The 17,757-nt window shown below is 58.1% G+C and overlaps 3 protein-coding genes across 3 annotated transcripts; all 3 read left to right on the top strand.

The window, feature by feature from the left end:
- The first annotated feature begins 364 nt into the window (after nucleotides 1–364).
- On the top strand, nucleotides 365–5,175 carry GSDMA (gasdermin A). The gene is made up of 10 exons (XM_030966034.1): nucleotides 365–589; nucleotides 753–948; nucleotides 1,187–1,352; nucleotides 1,424–1,517; nucleotides 1,900–1,953; nucleotides 2,187–2,341; nucleotides 2,536–2,686; nucleotides 3,392–3,465; nucleotides 3,609–3,838; nucleotides 4,908–5,175. Exons 1-10 carry the CDS (start codon nucleotides 370–372, stop codon nucleotides 5,173–5,175), a joined length of 1,608 nt encoding a protein of 535 aa, XP_030821894.1. The 5' UTR covers nucleotides 365–369.
- Nucleotides 5,176–5,223: 48 nt separating this feature from the next.
- On the top strand, nucleotides 5,224–11,254 carry PSMD3 (proteasome 26S subunit, non-ATPase 3). Its single transcript, XM_030966173.1, has 12 exons — nucleotides 5,224–5,478; nucleotides 6,237–6,427; nucleotides 7,446–7,583; nucleotides 7,738–7,874; nucleotides 8,186–8,376; nucleotides 8,543–8,646; nucleotides 9,597–9,711; nucleotides 9,922–10,041; nucleotides 10,116–10,219; nucleotides 10,431–10,586; nucleotides 10,678–10,728; nucleotides 10,813–11,254. The coding sequence occupies exons 1-12, from the start codon at nucleotides 5,307–5,309 to the stop codon at nucleotides 10,888–10,890; spliced, it is 1,557 nt and encodes a 518-aa protein (XP_030822033.1). The 5' UTR covers nucleotides 5,224–5,306; the 3' UTR covers nucleotides 10,891–11,254.
- Nucleotides 11,255–13,574: 2,320 nt separating this feature from the next.
- Nucleotides 13,575–15,477, top strand: CSF3 (colony stimulating factor 3). The gene is made up of 5 exons (XM_030966033.1): nucleotides 13,575–13,590; nucleotides 14,050–14,219; nucleotides 14,533–14,640; nucleotides 14,769–14,915; nucleotides 15,307–15,477. The coding sequence occupies exons 1-5, from the start codon at nucleotides 13,575–13,577 to the stop codon at nucleotides 15,475–15,477; spliced, it is 612 nt and encodes a 203-aa protein (XP_030821893.1).
- Nucleotides 15,478–17,757: the final 2,280 nt, after the last annotated feature.

Here is a 17,757-nt window from a genome sequence, read left to right as displayed (position 1 = left end):
GAGGCTGGGCTGGGTAGATGTTTCTCTATTTTGGGGCACATTTGTCTCCAAAATCAGCACCCTGAGGGTCTGCCAGCTGTGCTCTCTCTGCACAGCCACTGAAGGTTAACAGCAAAGGGGACAAGGCCAAACAACCCACAGCTCCTGCTGCTTCCTCTTAAAAGACTCCCTGAAACAACCCTGTGAAACTTGTGTCCTTGGACAGTGAAGGGGGTTTTGAGGCATTATTTCGAAATCTTCTTAATCATTAAGTCACACTTTGTTACAATGTCCTCCTGTTATTTCAAGTAATTCAGCTTAGCTTGTGTTCCCTTTTTTCCAAGGCACAAATCCCCTTGGCTTTGCTTCAAAACTTCACCCACAGCCAGAATGTTTAAAAAACTCACCAAATTCATTGTAAATCAAATGGATCCGTGCAAGGAACTGGTTCCTGTTGAAAGCATCGCAGACAATGAGCACTTCAGGCCTCTCTATCTACTGAAAAAAAAAAACAAATCAAAAACTGTATTTCATCGAGCTCCCTACTACCAGCGGACAGGCTTCACACTGGATGATGTGCTGCTGCCTGGAGAAGATGGTAAAAGCGTAGGTAAATCCCAAATTTATCAATATGAATTTATTAAATACCATAGATAACATTTTTGAACCATTTGTGGCTGAACTGTACCAATTTCCTGCTTTGTTGTGTATTATATACTTACAGTGCTAAGTCTGTGTAGTGTTGTTTAAGATAATGCATGGAATTGTTTCAGAGTCCCTCCATCAAGAATCCAGCCAATTCACTCTCACAAAAGTCAGCGCTGACCAAGCTGATGGAGGTCTCAGCATTTCATTTGACCCTACAAATGTAGAGCTGAAAGGAGGTGCCTCCTTGTCCAGAGAGTTTTCCATTACACCACAGAAGAAGAGCATATCACTGGAATCACTAGAGGCACTGAGAAGAGAAAGGTAAGGAATGAGAAAGAGATCAGACATGCTCCAGTTGTCTCCCTCCAGCACACACCAGGTTAACAATGGGTTTTCACAGCCAAAAACCAAGATTAAGAACTTAGGGCATGAACTTCCTCCAATTAGGCCAGGTTAGACAGGAAATAGAGTGACAAGTTCCCCCATACAGGCTTATCCCCCCCAGACGCCTCAGCTGCTCCTGGTGCTCTAAACACTTCCTATCCTTTCCCTCTTTTAGGGAAATCAACATGGATCATTCCTTCATCCGACAGCTCCAGAGAACAGACATCAAGCTGTATGTGGTCACTGAAATCATCGAGGCCTCAGAGGAGGCTGTCTACAAGGAATCCACCAAGGCAGACAGGGGCTTCAAGGCCAAATTTTATGCCTCACTCTGTGCACAGGTTTGGCTTTTCCCTCCTTGCTTCCCCAACACCAGCACCCAGGTGTTCTAACTGGTGGTTTTTTTATGCAGAGCAACAGGGAGGACAAACAAAGCATAGTGATACCCAAGGGCTGCACGCTGGCCTTCAGGACCATCCCACTACACATTAGAGACGGAGCATGGGGTAAGCAACTTCCAGAAATGACCAAGTTCTCCATTCCAGAAGGGGAAGACCATTTTATGAAGCACCTCTTGCCCCCAGAGCTATCTTCAGCTTGTCTGCTCATAGGAGGAGGCGGTGTGAGAGACAGAAATCACCTGGGGGAGGTCAGATAACCCATGCAAGTTCAAAGATGCTCTTTGGGGAGGGGACAGTAAAGAAAGGAAAGAAGGAAGGAAGCCTCAGATCCACATTTCAGGAGGTGCAGAGCCCCTGGTGATAAACGGCACAGAGAGCAGAGTTTTGGTGTTTCTTTTCCTTTCCTACTCAGAAGAGAAGAGCCTGGGAGGAAGCTGAGTGGGTGACCACCACTGGTATAGAAAACTGTTGTTTTATCCTCTTTTAGATCTGGATTATTTCCCAGCAGAAGCTGTGAGAAGGCAAGCTTATGTAGCTGATGGTAAGGAATGTATTTTACTGCTTCCACATGCACAACTTTTGGCTGCTTTGGGTAAGATGGAATCTCCCAGCATAAAACAAACCATCAGGAGAGATGCATTTGCCTCTCTCCTGAGACACCACAACTGCCCAAATTCCATGTCCCTTCAAATGACTGTTTCAAATTCTAGCTTTAGAGCTGCCACTGAACTCCTAGAACTCAAGTGACAGATTTGGACTCCTTCTGGTTTGCAGGTCCCTCAGCAGGAAAATTAGGACAAGTGATGAAAGAAGTTCAATATTCCTGCCGAATTTTCCCCGAGTTGTCTCCTGACCTGCTGCTCATCACCTTAAACACCGTCAAAGCTGTGATGAGAGACAAGAACCTCCTTCAAGAGCTCAGCCAGAAAGTAAGTGAACCTTTTCTTACTACCACAAGTTATAAATACAGACACATCCACACCACACCTCTGGCCCCACAAGTCATCTGCCCTGTGCCAAAACCATCCATCCAAAATTCCCTCTCTCAGCACATCTCCCTGCTCAGGACAAGCAGCAGCCTCTGCCCTCAAATCCTGACATTTCCTTTCCTTGTTCCCCACAGATGGAAGAAGTTTCTGAGCAAAATGATGGTTATCAGTTGAATACTGAGAGCCCAGACTTAAAAGAACTGTTCAGCACCTTACAGCAATCTCCAAGAGATCGTCTCCTTCAGCTGGCAGAAGGAATCACCTACGTCCTTGACGCTTTGCAGGGTGAGGCTTTGGGGCTTCAAGAGGGAAATCAAGGCAGGGATGACTCCCACTCCTGCCATTCCCTCCTGCCTTCCTCTCATACTCCTCCTCCTCTTCAAGGGGAATCTACATGAAAGTCTCATGGAGGGGAGAGGAGAGGAACCCCCTCTGCACCCATCCAGGGCTCCCTGCTCCCTCAAAGTCTGGCCACAGCTTCCTCCCAAGGGCAGCCCAGATCTCTGCTCTGCTGACCAGCAACAGGACCCAAGCCAATGGCTGGAGCTGTGTCTGGGACAGCTGGCTTGGATACCAGGGAAAGGCTCTTATCCCAGAGGGTGCTCAGGCACTGAACACACTCCCCAGGGAATGGTCACAGCCCCAAGGCTGACACAGCTCCAGCAGGGTTTGGACACAAGATGGGATTGTTGGGGTGTCCTGTGCACAGACAGGAGTTGGACATCAATTATCCTTCTAGGTGCCTTCCAACTCCATATTCCATATGGGATATTGTGAGTAACAGCCAGATCACTCTCACAGTGAGCCTGCACAAATCATTTCTATTAAAACATCCAAAGAACTTCTGACCAAACAAGCATTTCCTCCAAGAAATGATCACCCTTCCCATCCTCTTCACTCTTTCCCATCCTGCTCACCTGTCCCAGCCCACCAGCAACCTCCATCCCCTTGGTGGGACGTTTTGGATCCAAACCCAGTTTATTTCCGCAGAGTTAACGGAGGATCAGCTGCTGCTGCTGCTGGAATCCTTGGAAAGGAAGATTGTGTCCCAGCAGCTGAACCTGGTGAGAACACAAGTCACACTTGGCTCCTTTCAAGGGGAGGCAGGGGCTATGTTAATTCTAGCAACATTTCCATAATGATGACACAAGTTGACAATTGATTGAAATTCTGATTTTGCTTTTTTGTTATTGTTGTTCCTGTGAAGGTTGCAAACCTCCTTAAACATGACCTGGATAAGGGGAAGGAGACTTTCCTTCTTGATGTCAGCGTGCTCTTCCCACACGAGGAGGAACAGATGTTAACCATTGCCCTGGTGGAGCTGAGTGGAGTGCAGCTCCAGGAAGATGGATCAGCTTTCCCTAGGGATCAACCCTCTGAGGCTGTGGCAGCCCTGTTCGTGGTCCTGTATGCCCTTAACTTCCTGAGTGGTTCCAGGTCCCTGGCCCTGCCCAGGGAACTTCTTTGTAAGGTCTTGTGAAATCTCTACTGACAAGACAGTTTTCTCTCCCAATATCACCCTTGTTAATAATCAAGGCTGATTTGGCTGGCAAAAGGAAATTTAAGGAAAATTCATTATGGGTACTAAAGGTTAGATATCAAAGTGGATTTGTTTTACTGACACCTTCCTGGTCCCAACACTGCCATCATCCCTGAGATGTTCAATGGACACATGGAGCACTTTAGAGCAAGCATACTCTCATTATCACTCTATAAATAAAGAGGATTTTTGATACACAATTCGGTGTTCTCAAAGTCAATTTCTTAACTGTGTAGTTTTGGTTCCGCAGCACATCTGACAAGCTCGGGATGCTATATGAAAAATACAGGCACTTAGCCCTGAGGGGAAGTCAGGGGGGTCCCTCAGGCTGTGGGGCCCTGGGAGGGTCTCTGGAGGCCATGGGCGCCTGCAGCAAGGGGCAGCACTGCTCACTCTGTGTGGGGATTGACGGCTCTGGGAGCACCAGCGACCAGGCTCTGCCTTGCAACAGCTACGAGGGGAGCCCGGCTCCAACCTGGAACCGCCATGAGACCCTCAGGTCCCAGTCCCAGGCCAGACCCCTCATAGAACACCCAGCTTCAACCTGGCCCCTCATGGGACCCCTGCTCCCCTCCTCACTCAGGGGATTCCCGATCCCAGCTTAGCCCCTCACAGGATCCTCAAGCCCACAAGGGACCCTTTGTGGGGTCCACGGTCCCAGCCCGACCCCACATGGACCGCAAGGACCCCTCACAGAATCCCCGGTCCCACCCCAGCCCCTCACGGGACCTTCACGGGATGCCCCCTCACAGACAAGCCCATCACAGGACTCTTCACGGGACCCCCGACCTGGTCCCAGCCCAGCCCCTCACGGGACCCCTCACAGAATCTCCGGTCCCAGCGCGGCCCCTCACAGGACTCTTCACGGGATTCCCCCTCACAGACAAGCCCCGCACGGGACCCTTCACTGGATCCCCCTCACAGACAAGCCCCTCACGGGACCCTTCACGGGATCCCCCCTCACAGACAAGCCCCTGACGGGACCTCAGCGAAGACTCGCCCGCGCCCCCAAACGGCGGGAACAGCTCAGCACCCGGCGGAAACGGCCGAAAGCTCTACGGAGATTCCCGAAGGAGAGAGGCGAAAGAAGCCGATCGATACCGGAACCTTCCGAGAGAGCTCGGCCAAAACGCCCGAAAATGCAGGCGAAAATCTACGAGCGAAGACGGAAACACCCGAGAGCATCACGGAACTCCACGAGCGGGCGCGACGGAACTCTCCGAGCGGTGCCTGAGCTCTCCGAAAGCGCGACGGAACAACCCGAGCGAGGGCGGAAACGGCCGAGCGAAAGGCGGAAGGAGACGATCGTGTGTCGCTCGTCGCTCGGCTGGTCGCGCCTGGCGGCCCGTTGTGCAGTGTCACGCCATGAAGCAGGACGGCGCGTCCCGCCGCCGCGGCGACAAGGCCAAGGCACCCCCGGAGGGACCCCCGCCCGCACCCCCCGACGTGGAGATGCACGAGGAGGCCGCGCCGGTGGCCCCCGAGGCGGGCGGAGAGCGGCAGCCGCAGCGGGAGCTGGACGCGATCACGCTGGAGGGTGAGGGGGGGGTGTTGTTGTAATGGTGGTGTCTGTGGGGATGAGGGGGGAACTGAGGGGGGCTTGGGGCCTGGCACAGATCGGGGGTGTTGGAGGAGGGGGATTGGGGGAGGTACAGGAAGCCCTGAGGGGGTCAGGGTGGGGGTACCTGAGGGGGGGTGAGAAAAGGTGATGGAGGAGGGCAATGGTGGGATCAGTGGTGAGGGCTCTGAGGGAAAGAGAAATGTGAGTTTAGGGTGGGAGACACTCTGGTGAAGGGGAGATGGGGGGCCCCGTGTGGGAAAGGGAGAGGGGAGGTGTGTTTGGGGGGGTGTCACTATAGGGAAAGGGGTTTAGGGAGGGAATGGAGATGGGAGCTGTTTTCTGTGCGGGAGACGCTCTGGAGAAGGGTGTTTGGGGCAGTGTGTGACAGAATGGAGGGAGGACGTTGGTTTTGGGGTCGCTGGAGAATGGGGGGTGGAGTTGTGTTTTGGGGCATCACTGTAGAAGGGAATTGTGAGGGTGAGGGTGTGTTTGGGGACAGACTGTGAGGGACAGGGGGCTGCTGTGGTGGGACCCCACGGCGGCGCAGAGGGAGAAAACTCTGCAAGGGCCTCACCAGCCCCCTGCTCCAAACAGGGCAGGTGGGGTCACTGGGGACACCAAGGGCAGAGGGAGCTCAGAACAGCAGGACAGGGCGAGGGGACAGCCCTGGCTGTGCTCTGGGGTGCTGCTGGCAGAGGAGTTGGGCTGAGGGCTGTCCATGTGTGCCCCCACAGACATCAAGGAGCACGTGAAGCAGCTGGAGAAGGCGGTGTCGGGGAAGGAGCCGCGCTACGTCCTGAGGGCCCTGCGGGCTCTGCCCTCCACCTCGCGCCGCCTCAACCCCAACGTGCTGCACAAGGCCATCCACGGCTTCTTCACCTCCAACTGCACTGTCAGGGACTTCCTGCTGGGATTCTTGGAGGAGGTAGGGACACCTGCTGCCCTCACCTCTGCCCTGCTCTGGTGGCACCCCCCTAACCCCCTGTAGAATTCTCTCTGGCCACAGAGAGCAACCGAGGACTTCCCCAGGCATTTTCCTGTGGGAAAATCAGAGTAAAGAATGAGAAACAATTCTTATCTCCGCTTGCTGCACCTGTTGTTGTGCACGTGTGGAATGTGTTATGGAGGTTGTTTACCAAAGGGGGGTTTTTTGGTTAGACACTGGTTGTGGTGTTTAAAGAGAATGACCAGTTAAGTCAAAGCTGTATCAGACTGTCTGTAAAGGTGATGAGTTTCTTAATAAGTATAGTATAATACAGGAGAATAAAAAATTGATTAACCTTCTGCAATCATAGAGTAAATGCTAATTATTACCCAGCTGGGAGCCTGCAACAACACTGCCCCAGCACAGGAAGGATGTGGAGGTGTAGGAGTGAATCCAGAGGATATTCAAAGGGATGGAGCAGCTCAATTGTGAGGAAGGATAGGGAGAACTGGGATTGTTCAGCCTCAAGAAGAGAAGGTTTAGGGGTGACCTAATTGTGGCCTCCCAGAATCTGAAGAAGCAACGGGAAAGATGGAGAGGGGCTATTTGCAAGGGCTTGGGGTGACAGGACAAGGGGAATGGCTTGCCACTGACAAAGGGTGGGTTTAGATGGGATATTGGCCAGAAATTCTTCTCTGTGAGGGCAGTGAAGCACCAGAATGGATTTCCCAGGAACGTTGTGGCTGTCCCATCCCAGGAAGTGTCCATGGCAGGGTAGGGATGAATTGAAGGCCCCTCCAGCCCCAAAAAGCCTGGAATTCCATGATTCTTTCCCTCTCCAAGGAGCCTCTGGAGTAGGGCAGTGGGGTTTGGGGACCCTGGGGACGAGCAGCCCCTCTGCTCAGACACAGATGTGAGCAGGGACAGGTCCTTGCAGTCCTGGGCTGGCTGCTGTCGCACCTGCAGCAGAGCTGTCTTCACACAGGGACAGTGATCCTGAATTTCTCTCTCCCCTCAGTCCATGGACACAGAAGCTGAGCTGCAGTTCCGCCCACGGACAGGGAAAGCAGCCTCAGCCCCTCTCCTGCCAGAGGTGGAGGCTTACCTGCAGCTGCTGCTCGTCATCTACCTGATGAACAGCAAGAGGTACCCCGAGGTGAGACCCCTGAGCTGCCCCCACAGCATCCCCTGCCTCTGCCCCATGCTGTCCCTCATCCCAGCAGTGTTTGCTTGTTCCCCACAGCCCAGGGGTGGTCTCTGCCCCTCCTGGGATCAATCCCCCTGCCCTGACCTCCCTTGCTGTCCCTCAGGCTCAGAAGGTGTCCGATGACCTGATGCAGAAGATCAGCTCCCAGAACCGCCGGGCCCTGGACCTGGTGGTGGCCAAGTGCTACTATTACCACTCCCGCATCTACGAATTCCTCAACAAACTCGACGTGGTCCGGAGGTGGGATGGCTGTCCCTGAGCTTGATCTCCCTTTTTCTCTCTTTTGTTCTCCCTGTTTTCCTCCCTCTTCCTGTGGGAGGGGATCCCAAACTAAACTCCAGGGCCCTCTGTCCCCCCCCCAGACCCCCTTTTATAAATCCCTGCATGTCTGTACTGTGGGAGGGGACACAGGGGGTTCCCTGGGCCCACACCCCCTGACCACCTGCACTTGTGGTGGGACCCCCTCCCCAATAAAACATCCTTAAAAGGATCCCTGAGCTTGATCCCCCTGTTTTCCTCCCTCTTCCCTGACTCCCTGTCCCACCCCACAGCTTCCTGCACGCCCGACTCCGCACGGCCACGCTGCGCCACGACGCCGACGGCCAGGCCACGCTCCTAAACCTGCTCCTGAGGAATTACCTTCACTATAACCTCTACGACCAGGCTGAGAAACTCGTCTCCAAATCCGTGTTCCCCGAGCAGGCCAACAACAACGAGTGGGCTCGGTACCTGTACTACACAGGTGAGCGAGGCTCGGTGCCTGCCCTTCCTCGCGGCACCTCCGGTTCCTCAGAGAACCCCTTTGATCAGCTGGAGGTGGGGCTTCCAGGCAGGATTTGGAGCCCCATCCGTGTAGGTCAGGTTGGATTCACTGGGTGGCTTTCCCCACCCGCCCCGTGTGGGCGCAGGGCGGATCAAGGCCATCCAGCTAGAGTACTCGGAGGCGCGGCGCACCATGACCAACGCCCTGCGCAAGGCCCCGCAGCACACGGCCGTGGGCTTCAAGCAGACGGTGAGTGAGGAGGGGGCAGGACCCCCCTGGCTTGGGGCTGAGACCCCCTCGGGGTTGGGATCTCACAGGGCTTGGATGTGGGACCTTCTGGGGTGTCAGGCGCCATGGAATTTGGTTTGGGAACTCCCAGGTTTGAGAACTCCCAAGTTTGGGATTCCTCAGGGTGGGATCTCACAGGGGTTGGATGTGGAACCTTCTGGGATGTCAGACTCCATGGAATTTGGTTTGGGAGCTCCTAGGTTTAGGATCTCACAGGGGTTCGATGTGGAACCTTCTGGGATGTCAGACTTCATGGAATTTGGGTTGGGAATTCCAAGGTTTGGGACCTTCTGAGATGTCAGACTCCATGGAATTTGGGTTGGGAGCTCCCAGGGTTGGGATCTCACAGGGCTTGGATGTGAGACCATCTGGGATGTCAGATTCCATGGAATTTGGTTTGGGAACTCCCAGGTTTGGGACCTTCTGTGATGTCAGGCCCCATGGAGTTTAGTTTGGGATCTTCCAGGTTTGGGACCTCCTTGGATGTCAGGCCCCAAGGTGTCAGGTCCCCTGGATTTGGGACTTCCCAGGTCCAGGACTCCCCAGGATTGGGCTCCACAAGGATGGTTCTGGGACCTTCCAGGCTTGGCACTTTCCAGGATGAGATCTGGGACCCCCCCAGGTTGGGCTCTGCAGGGACAGTTGTGGGATCTCCCAGGGTCAGGCCCCATGGGGACAGGTTTGGGACCTCCCAGGGTGTTGGGCTCTGCAGGGATGACAGGTGCAGGACCTCCTAGGTTTGGAACTTCCCAGGGACAAATCTGGGACCTTCCAGGCCCCACAGGGACAGGAACGGGTTTGGGATCTCCTGGGGTCTTGTGCCCCATGGGGATGGGTGCAAGACCTCATGGAGTGCACAGGGACAGTTTCAGGCTGCATGGGGATTCATTCAGAGTTCTGCTCTGCCCCAGGTGCACAAGCTGCTCATCGTGGTGGAGCTGCTCCTTGGGGAGATCCCAGACAGGCTCCAGTTCCGGCAGCCGTCGCTCAAGCGCTCGCTCATGCCCTACTTCCTGCTGACCCAGGGTATGGCTGCCCACCCCTGCCTGTCTGTCCTTCCTGCAATGTCAGAGAATCATGGAATATCCTGAGTGGGAAGGGGCCCAGTGGGAATTCTCTCCCCTTGATGGGAGTTGGATGCAGATGCAACTTGGGGAGGAGGAGGAGGAAGTCAACCAGCCCTGGCTCGCTTCCCCAGCCTTTCTCCTTCCCCCATTCCCACCTTCTTCCCTCCAGCCGTCAGGACGGGGAACCTGGCCAAGTTCAACCAAGTCCTTGACCAGTTTGGGGACAAGTTCCAGGCTGATGGCACCTACACCCTGATCATTCGGCTGAGGCACAACGTCATCAAGACAGGTAGGAGGGTGTTTGGGGACCCCCACCAGGCTGGGCAGGCCTGGGGGGCTGCATCCCCTTCCCTTTTCCTGCAGGTGTCCGCATGATCAGCCTCTCCTACTCCCGCATCTCCCTGGCTGACATCGCCCAGAAGCTGCAGCTGGACAGCCCCGAGGACGCCGAGTTCATCGTTGCCAAGGTACCAGCACAGGGAATCCCATCCCTGTGGGACCCCAGGGTGCCCACAGCCCCCCACCCTGCCCCGTTCCCCCACACCCCTCCCTGCAGCACCGCTGGGTTTGGGTTGAGGCTCCTCTGGGGAGAACTGGGGGACGCTCAGGGCGCCACGTGCCCGCTCTGTGTGAGCCCTTGGGGACACCCTGTGCCCTGCCCTGTGCCCGGGCTCGCAGGCCATCCGGGACGGCGTGATCGAGGCCAGCATCAACCATGAGAAGGGCTACGTGCAGTCCAAGGAGATGATCGACATCTACTCCACGCGGGAGCCCCAGCTGGCCTTCCACCAGCGCATCTCCTTCTGCCTCGACATCCACAACATGTCCGTGAAGGTGAGCACAGCCTGTCCCCAGCTCCCTGGTGGGGACAGCAGGACGTGGCTCAGGGCTGGCTCAGCTCTGAGCTCCTCCTCTTTTTCTCCAGGCCATGAGGTTCCCACCCAAATCTTACAACAAGGACTTGGAATCTGCAGAGGTGAGATCTCTGCAGCCGCCACGGCCACGGGAAGGATGTGGCTCCTGTCCCCACCTGCCACCAACCTCGGCCTTTGCTTTCCAGGAGCGCCGGGAGCGTGAGCAGCAGGACCTGGAGTTTGCCAAGGAGATGGCAGAGGACGATGACGACGGTTTCCCGTGACCCTGGGCCCTGGCTGTACTTTTTTATTTGTCCCTTGGACAGATGGTGGCTGAGCAGGGCCCTCCGTCCCCCCCAGACCCCCTTTTATAAATCCCTGCATGTCTGTACTGTGGGAGGGGACACAGGGGGTTCCCTGGGCCCACACCCCCTGACCACCTGCACTTGTGGTGGGACCCCCCTCCCCAATAAAACATCCTTAAAAGGATCCTTGTGGTGACATCGGAGCCGATGCCGGGGGGCAGCGAGGGGAGCGGGGCTGGAGGGAGCAGGAGTGGGGTCTCCACTGGTGCCCTCCCAGCTCCCACAATGGGGTCACACTTTGTTAAACTTCAATTATGACTTTTAAAATAAAAGATGGAAAAACACCAGCCCAAGTGGCTCCTGCTGTGTGTTTGTTGGGATGGGGAAGGGGCATGGGGCTGGTTTGGGGTCTCTGCTCTCTCTCCCTGGGGGTAGGCACCAGAGATGGGACTGGGTCTGGTCAGGCCATCCTGGGGGACTGGAGCTTTGTCTCAGTGGTGCTGGGAGTGGCCCCAGCAGCTCCAGGATGGTATCTCTGGAGGATTCCACTGGGAAAGGCACAGAGTCCCCATTGTGCCCCACCAACCCTGGGGGTGATGGGGACAGGGGACATGCAGCCACTCCAGGTGGGTCCCATCAGCATCTGGGATGAGTTCTCTGAGAAAATCTGGGAATCCCCCAGCCCCACCCATGCCGGGATGGCAGCCAGGGCTGCAGGTCAACAGCGGGGCTGTCCCAGCCCATTCCCGCTCGGGGGTCTCTGGGGGGGATCAGAGAAGGCAAGAGCCCAGCCAGGGGTGGCTGGGGCTGGTGCTGGGGACACAGGGACATCCCAAGAGCACTGGGCAGTTGGCAGATGTCAGGAAGGGGCTGAGGGTGCCCAGGTTGGGCCCCAGGAAGAGGAAGGGTGGCCACGAGGCTGAAACAGAACGTGGTGGGTTCTTGGAACAGTCCCTGGACCGAGCAGCTCCAGCCCCATGGTGGGAGGGGGGGGGCGGGTTTGCTGGGCCACCTCCTCCCCCCAACACCCCCAGTTTCGGATTTGAAACCACTTCCTTCCTTGGAAAGCTGACAGGGCCTTTGGGCCCGATTCAACTGATGCAACCCCCCCCACGCCCCCAGCACAATTCCTGAAAGCACCATCCTGCTGAGAGGGCAGATCCTCACCCTCTGGACTGGTCCCGTGGGTGCTCGGACTGAGGAGGACACACTGAGCCCCTCAATGGCCACCAGGGTAGGGACAGGCACAGCTGGGGGGGCTGTTTCTCCCAAAAATCCCATGAACAGTCTCTGCTGGCAAGGTCCTTTCACACATCCAGAGGGCAGAACCTTTAGTGCTACCAGGTTCGAAGGGAGGTGAGCAGTAATTTTCAGAGTTCACACCTGGCTGTGCCGGGAAGGCTCTGCTTGGTTCTCATGGATTGGCTGCAGCTGGAGGCAGAAACTTCCAGGACTTCCAGCTTCTGGGACTGGTACTGTGGCTGTACCCCACAAATTACCCCACAAATTACCCCACTGGGTGTGTGGCCCATCCCAGCGCCCACCAACATCTGCAGCTTGCAGAGACCAGGTTCCCTGTCCCCATCCCTGTCCCCATCCCTGTCCCCATCCCTATCCTTGTCCCCATCCCTGTCCCCAGGAGGGCAGCAATGGGACACAGCCAGGGGTCAGGGGTGCAGAATGAGCCTCCCCAGCCCAGTGCTGCCCTGGGCTCACCCTGGCCGGGGCTGTGAGGGGAGCGGGTGCCTCCCGTGCCCCGGGCAGCCCGTGCCCCGGGCAGGAGCCGGCCAGCTGGCACCCAGCCAGCAGATCCTGGAGGGACTTGCAGGAACCAGCACGAGCCAAAATTCCCTCGTCAACGCAACGGGGCCGGGAGCAGCCAGCCCGTGCCAAGGGCTGCCCTGGAAGCCTCTTCCCCGCAGGACCAGAGGGGGGGCTTGGCCCCTCGCGGGTGTGGCCGGTGCTTGGTGCTGCTCTGGGCACAACCCGGCCCCACAGCCCCCAGCAGGGCAGGATCTGGCCCCGTGGTGCTGCCCTGGGGAGCCACAGCCCTGAGCACCTGCCTGGACCGGGTCTCACTCCAGTTGGTGCCCCCGCCGTGAAGGTCACGCCAGCAGCACCCACCCTGATGTGTGGGACAGCTGCCAGGGGGTGCTGCCCACGCGGGCCGGGGATGGGGACAACCCCAGAGTGACAGCAGCAGCGAGAAGCCACCATCCCCTTGGCCGGTCGCCTGCGAGTGACCCTGAGAGTGACCCCGCACACGACCCTGCTGTGCTGGGCACTGGCCCACCTGGCCAGCGTGGTGGGAGCCCGGCGAGCAGGTTAATCAGTCACCGAGGCACCTCCTGCCCTGTCCCGGCACCCGCCACGCTGCCTGGGCTGCACCGGGAGCTGCAGCCACGCCGAGGGGCACCGCTGCCCACCGGCCCCGGGAAAGCCCCAGGCTGCGGCCGCGGCCGAGCACCCGCTTCGGGAGATTTGCATGCTGTGATTAAGGCAGTGAAGCAATCGCGCTGTTGCCTCATCGGTGAGAATCCCCGAGGCCCGTGCACTATAAATGCCACCCGATCAATGAGCACGGCCGGGCAGCAGCGAGAGGAGCCGGGCCGGGCTGGGCAGGGCCGCGCTGCACAGAGGAGACACCGAGCCAGGCACCCACCATGTGCTTCCTCACCCGTGAGTAGCCACGCAGCACCCCCATCTCCCACTGCTCCCATTGCACCCGCTTCCCCACTGCTCCTATTACACCCAAACCACCCCTAAAACCCACTTTGCCCATAGGACCCACTGCCCCCAGAGCACCCCTAAAACCCACTTTGCCCATAGGACCTACTGCCCCCAGAGCCCCCCTAAAACCCACTTTGCCCACAGGACCCACTGCCCCCACTGCCCCCAGAGCACCCAAAGCACCCCTAAACCCACCCTACCTGTAGCACCTGCTGCACCCACACATCCAGAGCCCCCTGCTGCCCTTGGCACTGGGAGCACTGGTCCCTCTCCCTTTTTGGGGTCTCTGCCCCTTCCCCAGGCCACGCTGCTGCTGCCATCATCCCCAGGGCGGTCCTGGTTGCTGAGCCCATCCCGGCTGAGGGGTTGGGGCTCCATGGGGTGGGCACTGAGCCGCTGTCCCCACAGGTGGGCTGTCACTGCTGCTGGCTGTGCTGCTGTGGGCACCGTGGTGGGCTCTGCATGGGGCACCACTGACCGAGCTCTCAGGGGACCAGGACTTCCAGCTCTTCCTGCAGAGGAACCTCGAGTTCACCCGCAAGATCTGCGGGGACGTGGCTGCGCTGCAGCGCCTGGTGGTGAGTCCCACACGCTGCCGAGGGGGGGTGGCAGCCACTGCGAGGTCACAGATAAGGTGACCCCCTCCCTGCCCTTATCGGCACCGCAGGGCCAGGAGCCAGCAGTGTCCCCTGCACTGCCCAAGGCTCAGCCCCGGGGTGTTGGGGCACCCACTGGGGACATGTGGTGACCCTCCTGGGTACACAACAGCCACACCTCCGTCCCCATGGCACCGGGTCCACTCTAGGGTCCCACAGCCCAGGGATGGGATGTTGGGAGTGCTGTGTGTGTCGGGGTCCTCTAGCATCCTCACCCTGTCCCCTTTGTCCACAGTGTGACACCCTCCAGCTGTGCAAGGAGGACGAGCTGCTGCTGGTGTGGCAGGACCTGGACATCGCCCAGGCGCCGCTGGAGCAGTGTCACAGACGCACCTTCCAGGCAGTGAGTGCGGGCAGCCCACCCCTGCCGTGAGCTGCTCAGCTCTGTCACGGCTCAGGCCACCCCAGAGCCTCCATGTCTTGGTGGCCAGGCCATGCCCAGCCCCACTGACCACGCCATGCCCACCACAGGAGACCTGCTTCAGCCAGATCCGTGCCGGGCTCCGCGTCTACCACGGCTCTCTGGCCACCATCCGGGCCCTGCTGCCCGGGCACGCTGGGCTGGTGGACACCCTGCAGCTGGACGTGGCCAACCTGTCCTCCAACATCCAGCAGCAGGTGAGGGGGCAAAGGGGGGACTTTGTGGGGACAGGTGGGTAAAGCAGGGGCTGCATCCTAAAGGAGGGGTGGGCACAATGGGGGCTGTATCCCAAGAGATGTGTGGGCATGGCAGGGGTTGTATTCACAGAGTTGGATGAGCAGGGTGGGAGCTGTATCCCAAGAAATGGGTGGGCACGGTGGGGACTGCATTCACAAGGATGGGTGGGCATGGTTGGGGCTGCATTCACAAGGATGGGTGGGCATGGTGGGGGCTGCATTCCCATGGGAGGGGTTGTATTCACAAGGATGGGTGGGCACGATGGGAGCTGCATGCCCAGAAGGGGCACACTAGGGCAGGGGGGCATCTCCAAGCCTTGGAGCTGATGTCTCTGCCTCTGCCTGGTCGCAGATGGAGGACCTGGGCCTGGCCACGGTGACGTACCCCACAGAGAACCAGGACCCCGTCCCCACCTTCTCCTCCCAATTCCACCACCAAGTCGGCGGCTTCTTCATCCTGGCCAACTTCCAGCGGTTCCTGGAGACGGCGTACCGGGCACTGCGGCACCTCGCCAGCCTCTGACCCCTGCTTGTGGATGTCCCACCTGAGGGACATCCCGGGAGCACCCCGTTTCCTGCTTATTTAATATTTATGGCTATTTAATATTTATCTGTCTGGGGATGCTCCCCCTGCCAGGGGATCCCGCGGTGGATCCGTGCACAGGTGCCTGTGCAGCATCACCCTTGTTTAATATTTAAACACAAGCGTATCTCTGCTACGAGGTTCTGGAGCTGGGCTGAGCCCCCACAGCTGCTGCTGGCACTGCCTGTGCCTCAGTTTCCCCATGGCTTGCACTGCTGGGGCTGCTGCATCATTCCACGGGAAAACATCCCAGGATGAGGATGCTCCAGAGCAGCATCTCCCTGTCTGGGCTGCAGCCTGCAGGGACACATCTGATGGGTGTTATTTCTAGTAATTAATATTTATTAGCCATTAAGGAGGGAGGGAAGATGGAAGAACCATAACGATGCAGCAGCCTCACCAGGATGAGGCTTTTCTGGGGAGCCCCAGCACTTTGGGGAGCTGCATCTCTGCTCTGTCCCCCTTCCCTGCTAAACTCAGAGTTCTTATTGCAGTTTAACTTATTTGTGCCCATCCCTGGCTGGAAGGAGCCACTTGGACACATTCCCATCCTCCTGAGCCTGACGCAGCCCCAGTCCCGTGGTTGTGTGGGAGCTCTGGGGCGTGGGGGGTTTTGTACTGTATTTATTGCTGCAGCTGGGTGAGCCCCAAGAAACACCCGCTTTTTTTCTATGTGATAAAAATGGAAATAAACTCTATTTTTGCACTCTCTCTCTCTCTCTCTCTGTTCCGCTGTCTCCTGCTTGCGTGGGAGGGAGGCAGAGTGGCCAGGCTGTGGGGACACAGGGACAGAGACAAGGGGGATGAGGGAACGGGACTTTGGGGTGGGCTGCGGCTGCTGCTGTCAGCTCAGAAAGATGAAATGCAGCCCCCCCAGCGCCCCCACCCCAGCCTGAGGGTCAGGAGGTGCTGTGGGATGGCCACTTCCTCCCACACCCGCAGGGCTGCTTGGGCAAGAGCCGATTCCTAGAAAGCTCCGGAAGCCGCCCGCGCCCGCCCAGGGCACCAGCACCGTGCCCAGAGCTGGTTTGTGGGCTCATCCCAGAGCTGGTGGCACTGGGGGTCTCCAACCACCCTTGTGCTGCTGCTGTGACACGGGGAATCTACCCAGGGATGTGCCAGGAGCCCTCCCAGCGCCCAGGGATGTGCCATGGTGGGAGGAAGCCTTCAGCAGTGAGGAAGGCAGAGTGGATGGACAAAAGGGGCACCCCCAATGTGGATGAGCAATGTCAGGAGAGCCCTGGGCATCTCCCTTGCCCTAGAAAGCCCCTAAGGGCACCCCCAGCCTCTCCCCAATGGGTGTTTGCCCACCCTGGGCTGTCCCAGCTTCACCAGCCCCATTTCCTGCCACTGGGCCCACGCTGACATCCCATGACAAGCAGCATCCCTCACCACACTCATCCCAGCCACACAGGGCCAGAGCCCAGTGCTGGTGGGGGGTGCCAGGACTCCCAGTTCCTGCCTCCCAACTTCCAGCCCCGGATCACAAACTGCCAGGGGGAAGCCCTCACCCATGGGGTGGGCAGTTCCCTCCTTCCTCTCCCCCTTCTCCTGCTCCAGCCCCTTCCTGTAAGGGGAAGCGCCGGTGCCAACACCAGGCATGGAGCTGCCTCGGCAAATATTGACAGAGCTGGGAAGGCCACGCCAGGTCCCGCTCTTTGCTCCGGGCTAACGGTAAAGAGCCGCCCCTGGGCGAGCAGAGGTGCCCGGGGGGGTCGGTGCCAGCTCAGGGTGGGACTCACACCAGCGTCAGGCTCATCCCAGCCCATCCCGGTGTGTGCAGGGCTCCATCAGCCCCACCCAGCCCCGCAGCTGCTCCTGGCTGCCCCGGATGGGGACCAGGGCAGTGGGAAGGGGAAGATGCTCTGTGTGTGAAAGCCAAGGACCAGCAACACCCACAGCTACCCCAAGTGCATCAGGGTCCCTCATTCCAGCAGAGCCTGGGGGCTGCCAGGAGCTGAGCTCATGCTGGGATCAGATGGGGTCAGCCCAGCCCTGAGTCACCATCCCACTGGCCAGCACTGACCCAACCCCTGCAGCACCACTCCAGGATCCCTCTGTGCCCCAACTCCCTTCAGAGCCCCCCAAAACAGGGCTGGGAACCCCACTGGAGTCACAGTGCCCTGAGGGAAGGGCTGGTACCTGCTGGCCCCACTTTCCCCTTTCTCGTGAGTCAGCACCAGTGGAAGGGGCAGTGGTGCAGCTGCCCTGGCACTGCCA

Source organism: Camarhynchus parvulus, chromosome 27 (genome assembly GCF_901933205.1).
Source record: "Camarhynchus parvulus chromosome 27, STF_HiC, whole genome shotgun sequence".
Classification (NCBI taxonomy): domain Eukaryota; kingdom Metazoa; phylum Chordata; class Aves; order Passeriformes; family Thraupidae; genus Camarhynchus; species Camarhynchus parvulus.
Note: the sequence above shows the minus strand (reverse complement) of the source record. Positions and strands in the feature narration are given on the sequence as shown.

Excerpts from the sequence above, each read along its gene's own strand:
- GSDMA (XM_030966034.1), top strand. The coding sequence starts at position 370 with ATGTTTAAAAAACTCACCAAATTCATTGTAAATCAAATGGATCCGTGC. Across the intron at positions 1,353-1,423 it reads ATGCCTCACTCTGTGCACAG|AGCAACAGGGAGGACAAACA; the intron begins GTTTGGCTTTTC and ends TTTTTTATGCAG. Across the intron at positions 3,839-4,907 it reads AACTTCCTGAGTGGTTCCAG|ACAAGCCCCTGACGGGACCT; the intron begins GTCCCTGGCCCT and ends CCCCCCTCACAG.
- PSMD3 (XM_030966173.1), top strand. The coding sequence starts at position 5,307 with ATGAAGCAGGACGGCGCGTCCCGCCGCCGCGGCGACAAGGCCAAGGCA. Across the intron at positions 7,584-7,737 it reads ACAGCAAGAGGTACCCCGAG|GCTCAGAAGGTGTCCGATGA; the intron begins GTGAGACCCCTG and ends GCTGTCCCTCAG. Across the intron at positions 10,042-10,115 it reads GCACAACGTCATCAAGACAG|GTGTCCGCATGATCAGCCTC; the intron begins GTAGGAGGGTGT and ends CTTTTCCTGCAG.
- CSF3 (XM_030966033.1), top strand. Across the intron at positions 14,220-14,532 it reads CTGCGCTGCAGCGCCTGGTG|TGTGACACCCTCCAGCTGTG; the intron begins GTGAGTCCCACA and ends CTTTGTCCACAG. Across the intron at positions 14,916-15,306 it reads CCTCCAACATCCAGCAGCAG|ATGGAGGACCTGGGCCTGGC; the intron begins GTGAGGGGGCAA and ends GCCTGGTCGCAG.